This window comes from Mustelus asterias, chromosome 14 (assembly GCF_964213995.1).
Source record: "Mustelus asterias chromosome 14, sMusAst1.hap1.1, whole genome shotgun sequence".
NCBI lineage: Eukaryota > Metazoa > Chordata > Chondrichthyes > Carcharhiniformes > Triakidae > Mustelus > Mustelus asterias.
The window spans coordinates 62,737,724-62,760,961 of NC_135814.1; the positions used below are offsets into that span (position 1 = coordinate 62,737,724).

At 43.7% G+C, this 23,238-nt stretch overlaps 1 protein-coding gene across 3 annotated transcripts in view; it reads left to right on the top strand.

Annotated features, from left to right (window-relative positions):
- The window catches only part of ppp1r1c (protein phosphatase 1, regulatory (inhibitor) subunit 1C), a 113,575-nt gene that overhangs the window by 47,230 nt on the left and 43,107 nt on the right, over nt 1–23,238 (top strand). For all 3 annotated transcript variants that reach the window (XM_078228520.1, XM_078228522.1, XM_078228521.1), the window contains exons 3-4: nt 3,507–3,544; nt 12,026–12,086. In XM_078228520.1, the coding sequence (XP_078084646.1) occupies nt 3,507–3,544; nt 12,026–12,086 (99 nt within the window). The remainder of the gene's footprint in view (nt 1–3,506; nt 3,545–12,025; nt 12,087–23,238) is intronic.

Sequence of the window (23,238 nt, forward strand, 5' to 3'; positions counted from 1 at the left end):
TTGCCCACCCCTCACCTGCTCCAATCCCCATGGCGGGCAGGGCGGTAAAATTCCAGCGGACATTTTATTTTACGCAATGTGTTCCTGCACTGCCAATTTTTCTGGGGAAAGAGGCAGGGTGAAGATGAATCTTATCCTTTTGAAAGGAAGGCACGTCTCTCATGCATTTCCACCTAATTTATATAGCAACACTAATAGCGGCTTTGGATTAGGCCCCCTATTTGCCTGATTGAACAACAATGAATAAATAATTTAGGTGAGCTCTCGGATGCACTATCTAGGACTGGGGAGCACTGCTGTGCATTTAGAGCTGCTCAAATTATGGTATACACCTCACCCCACCACTAATGCCACCTTGAGTTAAAATCAACGCCTATGCCAACCAGCGTATCTTCCCCTCAATTGGTGCAGTGCCATAGGGATCAGAACTGGGGCCTCAACTATTTGCAATCTATATTAATGATTTGGAAAAGGACCAAATGCATTGTGGCTAAATTTGCTGATGATGCAAAGATATCCAGGAAAGCAAGTTGTGCAGAGGATACAGAACCTGCAAAAGAATATAGATAGGTTAAGTGAGTGGGCAAACAGAAGATTAATGGGTTTAACGTGGGTTCTCTCCGGGTGCTCCGGTTTCCTCCCACAGTCCAAAGATGTGCGGGTTAGGTTGATTGGCCAGCTTAAAAATTGCCCCTTAGAGTCCTGAGATGCGTAGGTTAGAGGGATTAGCGGGTAAAATATGTGGGAGTAGGGCCTGGGTGGGATTGTGGTAGGTGCAGACTCGATGGGCCGAATGGCCTCCTTCTGCACTGTAGGGATTCTATGATCTATGAAGATGACGTATAATGTGGGAAAATGTGAGATTGTCCATTTTGGAAGAATGAAAAAGCAGATAATTATTTAAAGGGACAGAGATTGTAGAATGCTGCAGTGAAGAGGTATCTGGATGTCTTTGGACACAAATCACAAAAAGTCAATGTGCAGGTACAGCAAGTAATCAGCAAGACAAAAATAATGTTGTCCTATTGCAAGGAGGATAGGGAATAAAAATTGAGAAGTCTTGCGACAGCTGTACAGGGCATTGATGAGCCTGTACCTAGAGTACTGTGTAAGGTTTTGAACTCCTTATTTAAGAAGGTTATACTTGCATTAGATGGAGACCAGAGAAGGTTCACTAGAGTGATTCCTCGGATGAATGGATTATCTTATAAGGTAAAGTTGAGCAGGTTGGGCCTTTACTCATTCAAGTTCAGAAGAGTGAAAGGTGGATCTATTGAAATGTATATGATTCTGAGTGGGCTTTACAGGGTCTCATAGAGAATCGTAGAATCCCTACAGTGCTGAAGGAGGCCATTCAGCCTATCGAGTCTGCACTGGGTCCCCAACAGACATCTCCCCAGGCCCACCCCATTCCTATAATCCCACATATTTACCCCACTAATTTCTACAATCTGAGACACGAAGGTACAATTTAACATGGCCAATCCACGTAACCTGCACATCTTTGGACTGTGGGAGGAAATTGGAGCACCCAGAGGAGAATGTGCAAACTCCACACAGTCACCCAAGACGGGAATCAAACCCGGGTCCCTGGCGCTGTGAGGCAGCAGTGCTAACCCCCCACTGTGCCACCATGCCGTCTGGTAGATATTGAAAGGCCTCTTCTTGAATACTGCATTCAATTCTGGACGCCATACCTGAGAAGGATGTGAAGGTATTGAAGAACCTGCAGAAGAGATTCACAAGAATAATTCCAGGAACAAAGAACTGTAGCTATGTAGATTGGAGAAGTTGGGACTGTTTTAAAATAAAATGGAGGACTAGCCCACCACCTTCCTGTACACCGTCCGAGCTGTCCAGCATATTACAATAGGGTTTAAGGCGTCAGCCATCCTGTCTATCCTTAGGACTATTGACACCCTTAAGTCACCAATTAAAGATCACTTAAGGACCTCTTTCCTCCTCTGTCACCATAACGCATTGGGTTGGGGAAGTAAATTAATCAGCCTGCCATTTCCCAACTCAGGATAAAAGGTGAAAGGCAAGGGGGATATCTGCTTTGGGGGGAATCACCTGTGGCCATCAGCCCGCCCTGCCCCCACCAGTCTCTAGAACCTGACCCCCAATCCCCCCAACCCTCCAGCCCCCTCATCCTTTTGCTATGGTTCCGGATCCCTCCCTGGCCAAAAAGCCCAAACTTACCTTGCATTCTGGCATTCATTGATCTCCTCAGGACTTGTGCTCTCAACAGTGGTCACAAACTGTGTTCTGGCACTGCTGGGACTACTCGGCTGCCAGTCGATGAGGCCTGTTGGCAGTTCTTGAGGACAGGACTTCCTGTTCCTGAGGGGCAGAAGTCCCACTCTTACCTTGTTCAGGGTGCCCTCAGAAAATTATCCCTTATAGAGTTTGCGACTGGCTATTCTAACATGGCGTGGTTATTTAACATGGGCAGTACGCCCCCACCCTTCCACACATCGCACCGCTCACCATCATAAAAAATCATCCCTTGTTTCTCTTGGCTGATTTTAGTGAATGATCTTGATTTAGATTTCAACTTTGGCCTTGCATTTTTATGGGTTCTGATGTGCAATTAATGTGCAATTTAATGAATCATCCTGAATAATTACTTGTTGGCTATTTAGTGTTCAATAATTGTTTTTCAAAAGTGAAACTAATCTCAATTTTATTAATGGTCCTTCATAGTGTGAAACATGCATTTCATTTACATATATTTAGTAGAGTCAAGAAAGCTGCTTTGTACTGAACAATCTGATTAGCTGGCTGGGATGGGTTAGTTCATAATGGTGTTTCATGCTTTGCATAGATACCTAAAAAACAATACATCATGCATCTATGTCTAGAAAATATAGTTACAGGTGGGCAAATGCTAAGGCAAGAGAATGCCTTTAAGAACTAACAGAGACTGCAAATCAGCTCCGCCTTGCAACTCATCAATCAGCTACTGATGATAAGTGGGAGCACACAACGCCTTTTGGAATAGGTTATCGGTGACCTGATGACTGTGTATAGAAATAGAAATCACCCTGCCACAGCCTACAAATTCAATTTCATTTAACTTGACAATTTTGTGTCCACTAAATTGAAGGAATGAGATTATTGCAGATCAGAAACTTTCCCATCATTTGAATGTCACGGTAACTTTTCAAAATTGTCCCCTCAATTTTGACCTACCTTAATGCAATTAATCTAAATCTCATTTTGCTACAAAGTGAAAAATATGTCAGTTTTGACAGGCAGCAGAATATAATAATCTAGTCATTAACCCAAGTGTCACTCATAATAACCTCTTCTGATGCCCTATCACAGATATCTGCGTTGCACAGGCCATGGTCATATCAGCATAATCAGGAAGTTCCAGTAATTAGTGTAGAATCTATATTAAATTAAATATGAGTTAAGCATGTAATATTACAAAATGCGTTGATTGTAAAAGAGTATGTCTGCATTTCACAACCGTTTTATTTTTCCATTTTCTTATTCAGAAGTAGATGAAAAGAGGGAGAACAATCCACAAGGTGAGGTAAGTTGAACGATATAATTACTATTTCCTTCATACATGAATAAAAATAGGCTGATCAATGTTGCTGCTACTATTGCACAACAGCTTTGATTTGATTTATTATCGTCACATCTATTAGGATACAGTGAAAAGTTTTGTTTATTTCATGCTATACAGATAAACATACCATTCATAGAGTACATAGGGAGAAGGAAAGGAGAGGGTGCAGTGAAATTCTAATCGTGCCAACTGAACAGTTTAATCGCTATTTTACCATCGCTTTCACAATGTTGGTAGTTGCTCAAATCTGAGTATGTTCATTTAAGGCAAAGAGACATCTTATTCTAAAGCAATTATTTACCAGCCAAACATTAAACCCAAAAGACCAAAAAATCAGGGGATAAAAAGGGTTTTAAAATTGAACACGCTGTTAATATGGAAATAACAAGAATCTGAGACATGGGCTGAGATACCGGAAAAGTGCAAACTGCTGGGAACCAGCATGAGAATGGTGAGGTATTGAAAACACGCGTCCAATGATGGCTAATGAGAGATCTGCAAAATTGGAGTGGATATCTGATTCACATGGTTAACTGGCTGTGTGTGTGTGTGTGTGTGTGTCTGTGTGTGTGCGCGCGCGCGCGCGTGCATGACAGCTGGTGGCAGAAATGTAATCAGCAAAAGTCAGTTTTAAAGCATGAATGGGCATATGGCCTATTAAGAGATCCCATGGCACTATTTCGAAAGAGAGGAGTGGCAAAGCCAACAAGACTCCCCTGATTTTGCCTTGCTATGCAGGAGGTATTGGTGTGAGGTTATCAGGATTTAATTCCAGTGGGGATGGATAAGGTATGATTCCTACTCACATTTCTTTTTTGCTACTTATTTATTCGTGGGACATGGGCGTCGCTGGCTGGCCAGCATTTATTGCCCATCCCTAGTTGCCCTGGTTCAGAGGGCAGTTAAGAGCCAACCACATTGCTGTGGATTGGAGTCACATGTAGGCCAGGCCAGGTAAGGATAGCAGATTTCCTTCCCTAAAGGACATTAGTGAACCAGATGGGTTTTTCTAACAATCGGCAATGGTTCCATGGTCATCAGTAGATTCGTAATTCCAGATTTCTTTTATTGAATTCAAATTCCACCAGTTGCCATGGCGGGATTTGAACCTGGGTCCCCAGAACATTAACTAAGTTTCTGGATAAATAGTCCAGTGATAATACCACTAGGCCATCGTCTCCCCAGGCTCTCACTCCTAGCCCACGCTACCTGTTGCTTCAATATTCACAATCCTTACCTCTCCCAGCTCCCATCACTCTCTTCTGACAACATCATCAATGGCCTGTATTTATATAGTGCTTAGTAACATTGGGGCAGCACGGTGACACAGTGGTTAGCACTGCTGCCTCACAGCGCCAAGGACCTGGGTTCGAGTCCTGGCTCGGGTTACTGTGCAGAGATTGCGCATTCTCCTCGTGTCTACATGGGTTTCCTCTGGGTGCTCTGGTTTCCTACCACAGTCCAAAGGTGTGCGGGTTAGGTTGATTGACCATGCTAAATTGCCCCTTACTATCAGGAGGACTAGCTAGCGTAAATACATGGGGTTATGGGGATAGGGCCTGGGTGGGATTGTGGTTGGTGCAGACTCAATGGGCTGAATGGCCTCCTTAGAAATCATAGAAACCCTACAGTGCAGAAGGAGGCCATTCGGCCCATCGAGTCTGCACCGACCACAATCCCACCCAGGCCCTACCCCCACATATTTACCCGCTAATCCCTCTAACCTACGCATCCCAGGACTCTAAGGGGCAATTTATAACCTGGCCAATCAACCTAACCTGCACATCTTTGGACTGTGGGAGGAAACCGGAGCACCCGGAGGAAACCCACGCAGACACGAGGAGAATGTGCAAACTCCACACAGACAGTGACCTGAGCCGGGAATCGAACCTGGGACCCTGGAGCTGTGAAGCAGCAGTGCTAACCACTGTGCTACCGTGCCGCCCTTCTGCACTGTAGGATTCTATGATAATCTATGATTCTATGAACTCAGTAAAATGTCCCAAGATACTTTTCAGGAGTATTACCAAACACAATTTGATACTGAGCCACATTAGACAATGTTAGGATAGATGACCAATAACGTGGTCAAAGACGGAGCTTTTAAAGAGTGGCTTAAACAGGTGGAAGGGTTAGGGAAGGAATTCCAAAACTTTGGATCAAGGCAGCTGAAGCCAGTTACGATTGGTGGGGCAATTAAAGTTGTGGATGCTCAAGAGGTCAGAATTAGCTGAATGTGGATATGGAGGGTTAATGGCTGGAGGGGATTACAGAAAAAGGAAGGGGTGAAGCTGAGGAGGAATTTTCAAAGAAGGATGAACATTTTAAAATCAGCGCACTGTTTGACCGGGAGCCAATGTAAGTCAACGAGCACAAGGATGACAATCAATAACAAGGTCAACGGGATTCAGTGTGAGCAAGGATAGGCAGAAGAGTTTTGGATGACCTTAAGTTTATGGAAGGTTGAATGGGGAAGACCAGCAGGAGTGCATTGGAATAGTTAAGTCTAGAGGTAACAAAAGCATGATTGAGTATTTCAATGGTTGATGAGTTGAGGCAGGAGTGAAGTCAGGCAATTTTACAGAGATGAAAATAGACTCAGTTTATATTTAAAGTTTATTTATTAGTGTCACAAGTAGGCTTACATTAACACTCCAATGAAGTTCCTGTGAAAATCCCCTAGTCGCCACACTCCAGCGCCTGTTCGGGTATACTGGGGGAGAATTTAGCATGGCCAATGCACCTAACCAGCATATCTTTCGGACTGTGGGAGGAAACTGGAGCACCTGGAGGAAACCCACGCAGGCTCGGGGAGAACGTGCAGATTCCACACAGACAGTGACCCAAGCCGGGAATTGAACCCGGGTCCCTGGCACTGTGAGGTAGTAGTGCTAACCACTGTGCCACTGTGCCGCCCCCGCATTTGCATCAGGGGTGACGCAGATGTGTGATTGGGAGCTCCACTTGGATTCAGATGTAACATTAAAGTGGTGAACAGTCTGATTTAGTCTCAGATAGTTGTCTGATAGAGGAATGGACTCGAGAGTTAGGGAATGGAGTTTGGAATGGGGACCGAAGACAATAGCTTCATTCTTGCTGATATTTAATTGGAGGAAATTTCTCCTCCCTGTCAGATAAGCAGTCTGATCATTTGAATGTTCATGTTAATTTAGTGGCAGATTTGATTGGAAGAGGGAGGGAAGACAGCTAACGATATCAGCTAACATGGTGGGGGAAGATGAACCAATTGTTTGTGCCAATCACACAACAGACCTCCCCTCAATTTCTTTCAACTGCTGGCACACTGCACCTGACCCTGTCTTCACAATCTCCCCCTTGGCCCTCACTTCTTCACACTTCTGCCATCTTTCCTGCAACACTACTCTGTTCTGACAGCAATATCTTCAGAACTTTTCACTGACCCACAAACTGATGTACATCGACAGGGAGCAGGAACAAAAAGGAGACTTTCCCTCCCCATTGGGAAAGACTGCCATGGATATCACAGACAGGAGGCAGATGGGGAGTATTGAAGCCAGGAAACTGGAGGACCTGTTCCGCAGAGTGTTTGATTATTTTTCTCTCTTTTTCTTTTCTCAATGAAATCCCTCCCTCACATATTGCGCATGACAAAGTGGCCCTGCTTTCACCTCACACACGCCTCTCTGCTTATCCTTGTGTCTTAATGCTAGCCCCCGTCTCTCTCTTCCCTTTCCAAGTCCAGCAGAAATAGTGCCCACAGCTCAGAGGAAGAGAAAGTCTTTAGAGTACACATAGCCATGAAGCAGCTCAGGACTGACACCTTGCATGATGTAGAAGGCCAAGTAGAGGACTCTGAACTGGGAGATTTACCCAGCGCCAGATTGGAGTAATAAGGGCATGGGGACTATGATGATCCAGAAACCAGAATGCTGCAGGATGAGCATGCTCCCAAAGCCTGCTGCAGAAGGGATGGGTAATGATTTCCAGGGTCCACCTTACTGAAGAGGATTAATGTTTGTGTATGACAAACCATAAAATGTTTTTGCTGCCTGCCAAACAGCCTGTGCAGAGTCGGGGAGTCCAGCTGTAACTTTAGTGTGTGGGGTATAGAGGCAACACAGTCAACCATGAAGCACCTGGTCAGCTCTCTGACCATTGCAGCAGGGCCTACAGTGATGGAGATGCTGACGATTGCTCTAGCACGTTCAATGGAACCTCAGGCTGTTGCCATCTTAGCTCTACTCCAGCTTGCAAGGCAAGGTGAAGACTTTGGATAACATCATCTCAGTTCCGGTCTCTGTTCTTCTGCAGAGCAGTCTGAGTGCTGAGGTGAAATCCAATGAAAGTGGCATTGAGACCATGAGAGTGACATATGCTGCCCTCTTTCAGATGCCAATATGTTTCCCTGATGCCCACTTTGGTGCCAGATGACCAGCGGAGCCAGATTGCATTGGTTGTTCCAAGATACGATAGTGTGCAGTTGGCAGTTGGTCCCTCTATGTTCATAGCTCCCCGAGATTGCTCACCTTAAATGTCCTCAAATCTTTTTTCTTTCATGCTGTTGCCACCACAGAATTACCTCTTAGGAGTGTCAGAATAGAAAATGCAGCACAAAAACCCTGGGGCTTGCACAAGGTTCATGTTTAGTTTTCAATTGTCACTGTAAAACAATTTGAAAGGAACCATTACTGAATAGTTCTCTGCTGTACTACATTTCCTTTGCATTGTTTTGGGAGTTCTTCAGCTGGTATAAGAGTTGGTTGTGAAGACTGAAGAGACTGTTTTAGGCATTGAAAAGAGGGAGAATTCAACAGAACCTGTAATGGATTAGCTGTTGATGCAAAGTTGGCATCATTGCTGACCCGTGCCCTCCTCATTGTCCTCGGATGCCTGTTTTCCTCAACTAGCTCCTCCATGTCTTTTCCAGAATGTGGCTACAAGGGCTGTCCCCCTTGCAACGCAACATTGTAGGGAATGCAGGGAAACTAGGCCGATTCTGAAGGTCCTCTCAGGCTGTTACTGGAGGACCTTTGATTGCAGCATTGTAAAGCTTCTGTGCACAGGTTCTTTATAGAAATGAAAGGGCCTGGTGTTCATAGAACCGTGTCTCTAAGCAGCCATCTTTTGACCCGATGGGATGGGTGGAAGAAAGAGAAGATTGTGGGCTGGGCTAGGAAAAAGTCATCTGAAAACTGCCAGGAAATGGACCACGTGCCTTCATTATTTACTGCCTGCAGTTAGACACCGGCTGCACTTCCTGTTCATGAATAATCTAAGGTCTTTATATGGAGCTTGAGAATGTCGTTTATAATCAATTATTCTCTGGACTATTAGGAAAATACACTTTGGGGGAGGCTGTGAGTTTTCTCCTCTGGCTTAGTTGCCTCCATAGGGAAGCTGACAAAATTGCTCTTCTTGATGAAGAGTGCATCCGTTGCATGCAAAGCAATGTAAATTGACCGACATTGCAAGTGTTATCTGATGCAGCATTACACAACCTTGTTAATTAAAAACTGAGGGCCTTATCTCAACAGCCAGAGGTTGTACTGAGCTTGCCCAACGGAGAGGCTCCAATAGTTGCTACAGAAGATGAACTTACTTGTTGAAGTGAAGGTTCCAGCCACTTTGCGCCACACTCGAGTTGAGTCAATAGACCTTGCTGACAATGACCTGTGTGCTGTGAGACCTCTCGTGCCTGGCCCTTTCTCACCCTCTTTTGCCAGCAGTTGCAATTCTTTGCTGTCTTTGCTTGCTGCTCCTCTTCCTGTCGCTCTACAGGTGGACACAGCAAAACATCTATTTTAAAAGCAACAAATGGCTGGAGCTCGTGTACAAAGAAAGTGCTAAAGCTGTAAAAGGTCACTTTGCCCCATCAAAATGCAGCTAAAGCAACAGCTCCAAGCCCATGAACAGCCTAAAACAACTAGAGACTTAACTGCCTGCTGCTGAGGATCCCTTTAAATATCACCAAGTTAACCAGTTGGCTGACTGGCAGGAAGAAACTGGGCCAGGCTCAGAATGGGCAGCACAGAGGTTAGCACTGCTGTCTCACAGCTCCTGGGACCCGGGATTGATTCCGGACTGGGCTGTCAGTCTGTCTGGAGTTTGCACGTTCTCCCCGTGTATGTGTGGGTTTCCTCCGAGTGCCCCGGGTTCCTCCCACACTCCAAAGATGTGCAGATTAAGTCGATCCACATTGCTAAATTGTCTCTTAGTGTGTAGGTTAGGGAGATAAGCGGGGTAAGTGCGCGCAGTTACAGGATTGGGTCTAGGTAAGATACACGTCAGAGAGTCTGTGTGGAATTGATGGGCCAAATAGCTTCCTTCTGCCCTGTAGAGATTCTATAATTCTATGAGCCCCTGTATCCCATGTTCCCACAATCCTATTTTGTGAAAGGCGATGGACCTGTATTTACATATTTCAAGTGCTCTCTGTTCAAGAGTTTGAGCAGGATGTTTTAAAGCTAATCAACATGGTGAATGCCAATCTGTGACTGTTTGGGGGGGGGGGGGGGGGGTGGCGGGGGGGGGGGGGGGGGTGGTGGGGGGGGGGGGGGGGTGGCGGGGCGGAGGTTGATACCGCTGCCTCAAATTGGTTCCCATTGTACTTATTCGGCCCGATCCAGCCTCATTTCTACCCCACCCTGAGCCATAGTTCCAAATGCAGACTGCGAAATGAAGAGTTATGTAAACCCATTTTGCAATCTACCGTGTAACAGTAGCTGAAATATTGATCCCTCGTGGTAACTGTTGTGCTAAGCTCTACTATTTCTGGAAGCTTCCATGAAAATGCGAGAACAGGATTCTAATTTGATTGTTACCTTGAAATGCTAACTTGATTTCTAGGAAGTGTTTATGCACTGAATCTATTTATAACAAGTGTCAAACGAAAAGCTATTTTCTTCATATTAGAGGATGGGGAGAAGGTTCTGAGTATGGATTCTCAGGCCGCTCATACCACCGGGATTCTCCGGTCTCGCTGGCTGCGCACCCCTTCCCGCAGATTTCATGCTGGCGTGGGGGGACACCAATAGGAAATCCCATTGACAGCGACCAGAGAATGCCGCCATCAACGAACAGTGCGCCACCTCCCACCACCGAGAAACACGTGGCTGGGAGGCCAGAAAATTAGGAACAGGATGGGCAGAATTTTCCCAAAAAATTCTCGGGTCAGAATTTTCCGGCCATTCACGTCCTGCCGCCATTGCAAGCAAGGCCGGAGAATTTCATGCTCGGCCAAATCTCCATCCACTGTAGCGGGATCAGAGAAATGGCTGTAAAATTTCAGCCTGTCATAACGGCAAGAAAACAGGAGCGGGCAACACCAGTCTTTTCATCACCCTCCCCATCATAATCTTCAGTCACTTTTTTGGAGAGTTGGGAGCTTGGCACTGGTATGGCGGGGCGGAGTCTAAACATGCCGGTGAAACTGGCTTCAGAGCACTTAACCGTCATTTTGCTAGGGTGCCTCGGTGAACTGGGAGACCTCCTATCACCCCCCCATGGATATTGGAACCACCTCTTCATTGGTGGTGGCATATCCCCCCCCACATCGACATGGGTCGCCAGCATCGGAGCATTAGAGCCCTCCTAATAGGTCCCCCGATATGCCCCCCCCCCCCGTCATGACCTCCCGTCGTGATCCACCCCTGCACTACGCCCCCGCCAAACCCCCCTCACTGCATAGACCCCACCTGCATAGGGCCCCCACATAGCCCCTTATGTATAGCCCCCACATTATAGCCGTCCCCATCACAGCCCCACCCTCACTCAGGCTCCTGCTCTTAGCACTGCTCCTGGCACACTTACAGTTCCAACTGACACTATCAGTGTGCCAGGTGGGCACTGCCAGTGTGCCAAGTGGGCACTGCATGATGGGCACTGCCCAGCCATGCCCCCGACCACCCAGCCTCCGATCCCCCCAGCGTGATCATGGCACCGGGTCTCAATTAGTGGAGACCAGTAGTGATTTGCATCACCTCTCGCCAGAGAGGTGGGAATCATCCGGGAGGGGGAAAGCATGCATGCCGAACTCGCTAATGATATTGAAATCCAGTCGATCTGTAAAGGGTGCAAAGCGATTTGTGTTATTAAAAGGAGCTGGAAAGATAGCAATCCGTTTTGCACTGGGTGCGAATTGGACTTTTCACTTTGCACAATATATTCCCAGCTCGCCACACTGATCGACGGGCACAGCGAGGTGTTACAATCCCCCTCACTATTGTTCAAAGAACTACTAAGATAGACTATTTGCTGCTTCTGTTAATGATGATAGCTTGTGAAATTGAGCTCATTTCTGCAATTTTGAACCGTTCAGAATTATTTTTACAAAAGATTTGTCAATACACGAATACATTTCATCAAATTCCAAACCTTCTCTTAGTTTACACCTCACGAATTGTTTGGAAGGTCCATGCAATCTCATCAAATTTGATGCTATTGATGTGTTTTTTTTTACAGAATGCTGAGATGTCACCTCAACAGAGAAAGAAGAGTGTATACACACCTCCAACTATGAAAGGTACTGTTCAGGTACTGTTCCAAATTCTGCTTGGCATGAGTACTGTCCATTGCTAAAGCTGACTGGAGCCTTTCTGACCTAGCTTTCCTCAGCAAATATTTCCTTTGTGAACTCGGTTGAACTAGTTCTCATCCAAAGAATGCAGTTGGTAAATTAAATGATTTGGAACGAATTGATAATAGGTGATTCATCAACCTACAAGTGAATCAATTCATAGAGGTGGCTTTACCATCATTATTTTGTCACTTTAACCTGGGATCAAAAGGGGATGTAAATTAAACTCTAATTCTGACTGACTTAGAATCCTTACCTTACTTGATTCCTTGCAGAAAGCACAACAAAGGTCAGAAGTCTTGGAGATAATTTGGTTTCTCCATCTGCAGTGCCTTCTAAACTTAGAATGGAAAGGTTAAACTAGAATGGGATATTGAAGGTGCCTTCTGATGCCATCAGTTTGAGTACATAATTGTTTCCTAACCAGCAGTCACGTCAACCTGCACTGAGAATACATTCACAGGCCTCACCCCGACTGGCCATCCACAGGCTTCATTCCACTTATTCCAACAATACGCTTACAGCAAGATGTCTGGAACTATCCAGATTGGGGAGAAGTTTTCTCGGGGGGGAGCCACATTTGCATAATAAAGCCAAACTTACTTGCAACACATTCAGAATATTAATCAGTGGTTTTTTAAACAGGCATTTTTACCAACATAAAACAAATTTGAGAGTTTGGAAAACATTCCTTACTTGATCATCACTGCCATTCTAGATTACAATGATTATTGTCACATAGATAATTATCAATAAAGCAAATAACATAAGATTAATGCAGAGTTTTAATGAAGTTTACTGCAGACTTTTGATGAAACAGAAATGAGAAAAAACTATTTAAATGTTTCATTACCAGCTGGACTGAATTCCTGACTTAAAAATGCAATGAGTCCAATTTAAAATTCCTGACATAAGTAAACCTTTACTGAGTTTATTTTCATTAATGACTTTAATATCAGTGTAAGTAATATCCCTGTTACATTCCTCCACTTGTATAATTTAGATATACTATCTGACCTGAGCGTGCTGATGTTATAGACTGACCTTGTCTGAATGGGTTGGCTTGTTATTAATCTGACATTTGATATAATTTGTTAATATACAATTATTAATCTGAACTACTCTAAACCTTAAATCCCTCAAATCAGACCAAGCCCGATCTTCCTCTTCCAACAGTGCTGAATGCTGAGACATTTAGCATTCATAGAATTATAGAGTGCAGGTGAGGCCCTTTGGCCCATCGAGTCTGCACCGATACGCAAAAAACAACCTGGCCTCCCACCTAATCCCATTTACCAGCACTTGGCCCATAGCCTTGAAGTTATGATGTGCCAAGTGCTCATCCAGGTACCTTTCAAAAGGACGTGAGACAAGTCGCCTCTCCCACCTTCCCAGGCAGCGCTTTCCACACCATCACCACCCTCTGGGTAAAAAAAGTTATTCCTCACATCCCCCCTAAACCTCCTGCCCCTCTCCTTGAATTTATGTCCACTGTTGTGCATTGGGACCCCCTAGAGGTCCTGACTCTTGCACATGCATGGTAATTGCCAAGGAAGTTTAAACTTCTGATGGGCAAATTTGTGCTGCCTGGCTGTTCCATAAATGTCTTCAACGCTCACCCGAGTGTTGGAAACTTGAGCCTGTTGCGTGATACTAACCTGGAAACAGCAGAGCTTACCCTGCTAGCCTCCTAACCATCTCCACACACCCTACCACGCCTCCAAATCCATGCACCCTCACCCCAAATACCCACGTTCCAACCTCACCATGCACTGCCTACCCATTCCCTACCTATCCGCAAGTACCTTCGCACCCCTGACTACACCCCGATCTGATTACTCACCCCTCCCAACTAGGTCCCTTCCCCCACCCCATTGGCCTCTCCACTGCTCCTCTTTGCGATTGCTCTTTGTGGATGACTGTACAGATTGATTGCTGCTGCAGCCGGGACAGGAAGTCTTGGCTCCGAGGGAGGAGAAAGGTTTGCTGTAGTTATGTTCACAATCACCAGCAATATCCCCTGCACTGCCACTCACCAGAGGATTTGGGTCAGTAGAAGTTGCTGACAATTAACTGCTGTGGCAATGGAGGTACCATTTCAGCCACCTGCATGGTTTTCTAAATAATAATTCATGACTTACATTTACACAGTGCAATCAATGTTCTTCACATACTTACTTACCAGTAACCAAGTAAGTAAAGCATACAGAAAGCTCAAAAGAAGTCACATGTTCTGTTATTCAGCTGAGCATTTTAACAATAAATATATAAAGATTAAATATGCATATGTTATCGGAATGTGATTATTGTGATCACATGCAATGACTGCATAACCTATGACCTCGATCTCCCCATGTTGGTGGTGTGGTGCTGGAGTAACTTTTTGGGCAGCAGCTTCTGGACAGCAGTCATAGCTGACACAATGTGGGTAATTATAACTTCTGGAGATAGTGTAACTATAATGATATAGAACTGACCAAAGGTTAAACACCCCTCCTGGTTTTAGTTTCCATCAACTTCATTAAAGAGGGGAATGGCGACAGGTGTATAATGAGACAGCTGATCAGATATTGTTATATTTATACCGTCGCCAAAATGTAAAATGTCCCAATGTCCCAGAATTCAGTACACCCCACGACTTGTTGAAACCTTCAACTATCTCTGTGTAACTCTGGTGTTCCATTTCACAGCAAAATCACCATATTACCGCCTGGTAGCACAGTGCTTAACATGGCTGCCTCACAGCGTCAGGGACCTGGTTTGATTCCGGTCTTGGGTGACTGACTGTGTGGTGTTTGCACATTGTCCCCGTGTCTGCGTGGGTTTCCTTCGGGTGCTCTGGTTCCCTCCCACAGTCCAAAGATGTGCACATTAGGTGGACTGACCATGATTAATGTGTGGGTCACAGGGATTGGGCAAATGAGTAGGCCTAGGTGGAGTGCTCTTCAGAGGGTCAGTGCAGACTTGATAGGCTGAAAGGCCTCCTTCTACATTGTACGGATCCTTTGGGTTAGTGAACAAAGTCCAGTGATTGGGATTAGAATTGAAAACTTGTGAGTAAATGAAGGAAGAGAGGAGGAAGAGTCCAGCATTATTTTTCCCAATGCTGCCAAATATACCAAATCATGCATGGTTTTTAAATAAAAATCCATTTTATCCGTTCACACAGTCCAAATAAATGTACTTGATGTGCATATATTTACTGACTATTTTAAAACTATACATAACCAAACTAATCAATATATGTAACATTCTAATACGAAGCAAAGGTGTATTTCCCTTGTCTTATTGATGCAACAATACTGAGACAATAAATATGGCTGCAAGACAAATCTTTAAAATCTGTAATAAAACAACTATAAGACACTGGAACAATGTTTAGGCTTTGTCTTATCTGACAATGTCCTGGTCAGTGGTGGACTGGTGCAGACACATGGGTTACCCCAATGGTCCAGTCTTTATATAACTATATCAAAGATGTTTCCAGGTTCACTATGCTGTCCATGACAGCTGATCCTGGGATCACTTCATGCTGCAGATTCTCGCTAAGTTCAATGAGATGGGGCAGGACAGGAAGAATCACCCTGGGTTCCTGCTCTTGGATATTATTTACTGAAACATATCCCCACACAGAAATCAGGTGAAAAGTCTGGAATGATCTGTGACAATTTCATGGTCACAATGTCTATCAATATTCAGATATCAAGACAATGATGTGAATTATTGTTAAATTCAAGAAAGCGGAGGGCACCTGGTGCATCAATCAGCACAAGTAAGAAATAAGAGGGGAATACCTACCTCAAAAAGATAAGGGGTTGGATTTTACGGGACACCGTGGTCCCTGGAGCAGCCCCGGCACCTCCCCCAGCTAAAGAGTCAGGCAGAAGAATGGCTATCCCACTACCGTTGGCTTTTAGACTGGAGACAGGATTTCCATCCTTCAGAAATAGGAAGTTCCTGCCTTAGAGAGCTTTTGGCCAATCAGGTACCAGCAGCTTTCCAGTACTGACAGCGCCATTGCTGGTACCGCACTCATGATTGAGGAGGCATTCAGGATTGAATAAGAACTTGGGGAATGTTTGGGGTTTTCCAGGTAGGCCTCAGCAAAGAGATTGTTGGAGGTCATGGTGGGGATAACAAGTTGGGGCAAGGCCTCCAATGGGCCAAGAGATTGCAGGAATACCTGCTGAGTTGACTGCTTGGTGGGGGCCTCTCCTGCCACTGGTTAAATCCTGGTGATGGAGGGGTTAGGCCACTTAAGTGGGCATTAATTGCTACTTAAGAACCTCAATTGACCCACTGGTGAACAGGCCACCCACTGCCAACCCTGCCACTGGTAAAATTGAAGCGGGGGACAGGAGCAGACAGGTAGGTGGCTGACAGGCTGGGGTTGGATTTTATATACCCGCCCCACTTTCAAACCCACCAGCTGCAGTGTGTAAAATCTAGCCCAATGATATATGGATTTATGTGATTTCCTAAAATTTCAAATATTCTTGACACAGTGTAAGCTTTGAAAGCATATTTCAATAATAGTTAAATGGATCAAATTTCTGTGAAAGGTATTCATAACTGATTCATATTTTTCATTTCTTACTGTCTTTCCTTAATAGCTTCCATTAGATGACTTGCGGCATTATAATGTTAAAACAGATTTCTCTGCTCCTGCTTGCTTTTAGCTCTAAAATATTCTTATAATGGAGTTAATAGGAAAGATATCTTTCACTGTAATGAGAGACTTTGCGCTGTGCATGTGCAAATGTGATCCAACATATAAAGGGATTAATGAAGCAATGAATGGTTCTAAAGGCGAAAATTGAGCCATATAGTGAGAAAGTGGATGTGTCGAGAGGAGATCAAAGAGAAGGACTTGTGGGGCCTAATTAAAGTTTCTTGTTTCAGAAACGTATGTCCTTATATTTCTAAGCTAATACTGCAAAAAGATATGAGTCCAGACGTAGCATTAATATATTATTGAGAAATTACAAGTTAAATAGCCTAGTGGAATCACAATTGAACTGTGGCGTGGCAAAGATATTCATGTAGCTGGACTTAGCAGTTGACTCATATAAAGATTTTTTACAATGCAATATTAGGAAATATTGGGAGAAATACATATTGTGCGTTCAAACAACATTTCACTGAAACATGACATTAAAACTGAATGATGCAGTTTGAGTAATCATGAAAATAAGAAAACACATGAATCAGCAAAGTTCAGGAAGCAGTTGTGTTGCGAATAGCCCTGCATTTTTCGGCACTTAACCATTCATGTAATCAATAAAGCAACTATAGCTATAGTGTTTCCACTTATTCTCCTTATGCGTGCTTTCAGATAATCTAATGGAATCAAATAGATTTGCTTTGCATACTCAAAATGCAATACAGCCAGAAAGGTCTACTTTGAGTGTAGAAACCCCAATATTAAGATGTTTGAAATGCACAGTTGATATAAAAATAAATTTGCATTGATATAATACCTCATTTCAAAGTACTTCACGCAATCATTAATAAACAGGGTTCATTAATTATAATCCACTGGCCAGTCTTACTGTGCTTATATTTGTTAGTTGCATTTCTGGGAGCTGAATATTTGTTCATTGTTGAGTAGGTAGGACATCAAGATTTCTATTTTACATTTTTTGATACTGGTAAAGCAAAATTATTATCAATTCCTGCATGCTCTGGCATTGACCCAACATTAATGAAGGAATGCAGTGTATGTCCAAGCCATAATGATGAGTGATGTTGCCCTTCTTCTTTCTGGTGATAAAGATAATGGGATGGGAGGTACATTTAAAGTAATCTTCATGAATTCCCGCAACACATCCTGCAAATACTGTATTCGGTTGTTACAGTGGAGAGGGTTCATATTTAATCCTGGGGCTGAGTTTATGATCAAGAAAATTGTTCTATTTTGAACTTGAGTTTTGTAGAAACTTTGAGAGGTCCAGAGGTTACCATTTCTGGCCTGGTCTTGTGGTCAGTGATGACCCTGATGGGGGACTCAGTGATGGTTGTGTCTTTGAAGGTCAGGAAAGCTTGGGCCTTTATTGTTGGAGATAAGCATTACCTGATATGGCATCATATTTCATCTCTAGCCTGGATGTCACTCAGGTGTGGCTGCGTGCATGCTTCACTCTCTGCACATTTGTGAATTAAGATGAACATTGTGGAATTATTAGAGATCAATGTCATTTCTGACATTATGATGAATGAAAGAACACGGATGAAGCAGCTGAAGATGGTTAGTCAAAGAACTTTTTTTTCATTCAGTCATGGACTCTGGGTATACCTGGGTAAGTTAGCACTTACTGCCCTTCCCTAATTGCCCTTGAGAATATGATGGTGAGCTGCTTCTTGAACCACTGCAATCGAGGTTACTTCCTCAGTGTTGTTAAATACAGAGTTTCAGGATTTTGACCCAATGACAATGAATGAATGGTGATATGTTTTAAAGTCAGCAAGTGACTTAGAGGTGTTCTCTGGCACCTGCTGTCTCCTTATTTTTCTAGCTGGTCAAAGACCAGGTTTGGAAGGTTTTGCTGAAGAAGCCTTGGTAAGTTGCTGTAGTGCATCTTGTAGATAGTACACACAGCATGCACCATGTTCCAGTGGTAGAACGGATTTTGCTTTCCAATCAAGGGGGCTGCTATGTTCTGGGTGAAGTTGAATCTCTTGACTGTTATTCAGGCAAGTGGATAATATTGTATCACGCTCCTGAAATGTACCTTGTAGCCAGTGAAAAGGCTTTGAGGGTTCAGGAGGTGAGTCACTCACCACAAAATTCCCAGCCTCTGGCTTCTCTAGTAACCACAATATTTAAATTGTTGGCCTAATTAAAACTTTGGTCAATGGTGACTCCTGGGATATTGACAGCAGGGAATTTGGTGATGGTAATGCCATTTTCCTGAGGAGCTCCTGTAATGATATCCTGCACCTGCGAAGGCTAGCCCTCCAGAACTGCAGCCATCTGTTATCATTAACAAATTCAGATATATGCAAATTAGTGGATACATGAATTTAAGCTTCACATGTTTCCAAAGGATTCATTGCGCACACTAAGCAGATATAAAGAAAAATATTTCGCTTTAAAGTGATCATTATCATGAAGACAAACATGGTCACAGTTCTATTCATATTGATAGCAATGAAATAAATTACTATTAAATCTGTTATCTTTGGTGATTATTGGTTAAGATTGCCTTATTGATTAAAACAGAAAAAACATTCTGCTATTCTTCAATAGTGCTTTTTAAAGTCTACCTGAACCACAGAGTGCAAAGAACAATGCAGCACAGGGAAGGCCCTTCAGCCCACCAAGCCTGTGCTGATATGTGGTTCCTATCCCTCTGTTCGCTTCCTGTTCATATGGCTATCAAGATACACCTTGAACATTGCTAACGTGCCTGCTTCCACCGTCTCCACTGGCAGTATGTTCCAGGTACCCAGCACTTTCTATGTGAAAAACTTTCCTCATACGTTCCCCTAAATTTACCACCCCTCACCTTAAACCAGTGCCCTCTTGTTGTTGACCTTTCCACCCTGGGAGAAAGCCTCTGACTATCCACCCTATCTACGCCTCTCATAATTTTGTAGACTTTTATCAGGTCGCCCCTCAGCCTCCGTCTTTCCAGTGAAAACAATCTGAGTTTATCCAACCTCTCCTCATAACTAAAATCCTGCAGGCTAGACAACATCCTGGCAAACCTTCTTTGCATCCTCTCCAAAGCATCCATGTCCTTTTGGTAGTGTGGTGACCAGAATTGCACACAATATTCAAAATGCGGCCTAACTAAAGTCTTATACAGCTGTGTTGCCACTTTCAGGGATCCATGGACCTGTCCGCCCAGATCCCTCTGTATGTCAATGCTCCTAAGAGTTTTGTCCAGTAGGCAGATAGTTTAATGTTCTACTTGAAGGACAGAATTCCCAATAAATCAGCACTCCCTCAGTACTGCTTAAACTACAATTTATGACTTTCTCCAAACACAAGATGATAGAGCTACCAGTTGAGGCTGGGAGACATGCACCTATTTTAAAAGCAGGTTCATATGGTAATTTAACTACAAGTAGCCTGATTAACTTTTATATTAGATATTATCTCACTGTATAATCTAATAATAGGCAATAAAGTACATTCATTCAATGGTGTGGTATTCTGGGGTGGCACGGTGGCACAGCGGTTAGCACTGCTGCCTCACAATGCCAGGAACCTGGGTTCAATTCCTGGCTTGGGTCACTGTCTGTGTGGAGTTTCGCGTTCTCCCTGTCTCTGCGTGGGTTTCCTCTGGGTGGTCTGGTTTCCTCCCACTGTCCAAAGATGTTATCTCCAATTGCAACGGGATCTTGATCAATTGGGCCAGTGGATTGATGGATGGCAGATGGATTTTAATTTAGACAAATGCGAGGTGATGCATTTTGGTAGATTGAACCAGGGCAGGACTTACTCAGTTAATGGTAGGGCGTTGGGGAAAGTTATAGAACAAAGAGATCTAGGGGTACATGTTCATAGCTCCTTGAACGTGGAGTCACAGGTGGACAGAGTGGTGAAGAAGGCATTTGGCATGCTTGGTCTCATCGGTCAGAACATTGAATACAGGAGTTGGAATGTCTTGTTGAAGTTGTATAAGACATTGGTAAGGCCACACTTGGAATACTGTGTGCAATTCTGGTCACCCTATTATAGAAAGGATGTTATTAAACTAGAAAGTGTGCAGAAAAGATTTACTAGGATGCTACCAGGACTTGATGGATTGAGTTATAAGGAGAGGCTGGATAGACTGGGACTTTTTCCTCTGGAGCGTAGGAGGCTGAGGGGTGATCTTATAGAGGTCTATAAAATAATGAGGAGCACAGATCAGCTAGATAGTCAATATCTTTTCCCAAAGGTAGGGGAGTCTAAAACTGGAGGGCATAGGTTTAAGGTGAGAGGGGAGAAATACAAAAAGTGTCCAGAGGGGCAATTTTTCACACAGAGGGTGTTGAGTGTCTGGAACAAACTGCCAGAGGTAGTAGTAGAGGCGGGTACAATTTTGTCTTTTAAAAAGCATTTAGATAGTTACATGGGTACGATGGGTATAGAGGGATATGGGCCAAATGCGGGCAATTGGGATTAGCTTCGGGGTTTTAAAAAAGAAAAGGTGGCTTGGACAAGTTGGGCCGAAGGGCCTGTTTCCATGCTGTAAACCTCTATGACCTCTATGACCTCTATGTGCAGGTTAGGTGAATTGGCCATACCAAAATTCTCCCTCAGTGTACCCGAACAGGCGCTTGAGGATAGTGACTAGGGAATTTTCACAGTAACTTCATTGCAGGTTAATGTAAGAGTACTTGTGACTAGTAAATAAACTTTAAAAAAACTTTGGTAAAATGGAGGACTTGAAGTCATAAAATACTTTGATATGCTAAATTACAATTATAAATGTATAACTTTCTCAAAGTTTTAGCCCTTGATAGCTTTACATGCCTTGCAGCTTATTCTCGGAATACTAATGTTTTAATTGAAGATGAAAGCCAACTAGTTTGCAATATGGGAATATTGAGATTTAATTACATCCTTGTCCATTGGCAACCACTTATTATCTTTAATTATATCTATACCACTCAGCATTCCTATATATCTCATTAAAATGGTTTGAATTGCCATTAATATGTTTTCTTTCTAGATGGTGATGATCCTCTTCTGGGAGTGAAATGTGTGAATGGTATAATTAGTAAAGATAATATTGATAAGAGTGTGGTTAGACCTCAGAGAATGTGACATTATGCAACTCATACTGTAGTAACCGCATATCTTATGGTAGCAGAATATGTGAAACCAAGGTAATATTCTATGGGTAAACGTGTTACCAGCTACCCTTCATAAATGGCACTCTTGTGTTTAAACGTATTTGTGGATAGTCCTACATTCTAATTGGCTTCTAAACATTCTTTCACCTTCAAATGAAGAAACAACGTGGTGGTGTGCTCACTGGACAAAGATTGTTTTAAACCAACTTTCTCACCTGTTTTTATTTGAACAGCATTCCTGTTAGATTAAGACTCCATACTTTGCATTGTGTTACTGGTAGGCTGGTGTTGACATATTACGAATAGTCTCTTCAACATTTTTGAAGATGTGATTACATAACAAAATCCTACTTAGATGTGCTCTGTAAAAAAGAATTGAGAAAGGGTCAGTCAGTCGAAAGCTTCAGCCTCTGTTTTTGTTGCCTCAATTGGCCAAATTATCTCAATGGGATGTGTGCTCATATTTCATTGATTGATTTATTTACATGCTGTTATATATTTAAGTGGTTTCATGATTGCTTTAAGAGCTGGTTACATGATTTGATGGTGATGTTATTGGAGTGTTTCACAGGCACCTATCTTAGTCTCATTTTCTACTCTGTAGAGTCTGATGATGCAGCTGTATAGAACGCTGGTTAGGCCACATTTGGAATACTGCATCCAGTTCTGGTCACCGCACTACCAGCAGGACGTGGAGGCGTTAGAGAGAGTGCAGAGAAGGTTTACCAGGATGTTGCCTGGTATGGAGGGTCTTAGCTATGAGGAGAGATTGGGTAAACTGGGGTTGTTCTCCCTGGAAAGACGGAGAATGAGGGGAGATCTAATAGAGGTGTACAAGATTATGAAGGGGATAGATAGGGTGAACGGTGGGAAGCTTTTTCCCAGATGAGAAGTGACGTTCACGAGGGGTCACGGGCTCAAGGTGAGAGGGGCGAAGTATAACTCAGATATTAGAGGGATGTTTTTTACACAGAGGGTGGTGGGGGCCTGGAATGCGCTGCCAAGTAGGGTGGTGGAGGCAGGCACGCTGACATCGTTTAAGACTTACCTGGATAGTCACATGAGCAGCCTGGGAATGGAGGGATACAAACGATTGGTCTAGTTGGACCAAGGAGCGGCACAGGCTTGGAGGGCCGAAGGGCCTGTTTCCTGTGCTGTACTGTTCTTTGTTCTTTGTTCTGTACAGGCAACAGCTCCTGCAATAAACCTGTTGTTGTTATTTTGAATCTATGCATGCAAAACACACCTTTTTCTTTTTGTTTAAAACCCACAAGCCTTAGCATAGTTAGGACACTACACATGCACA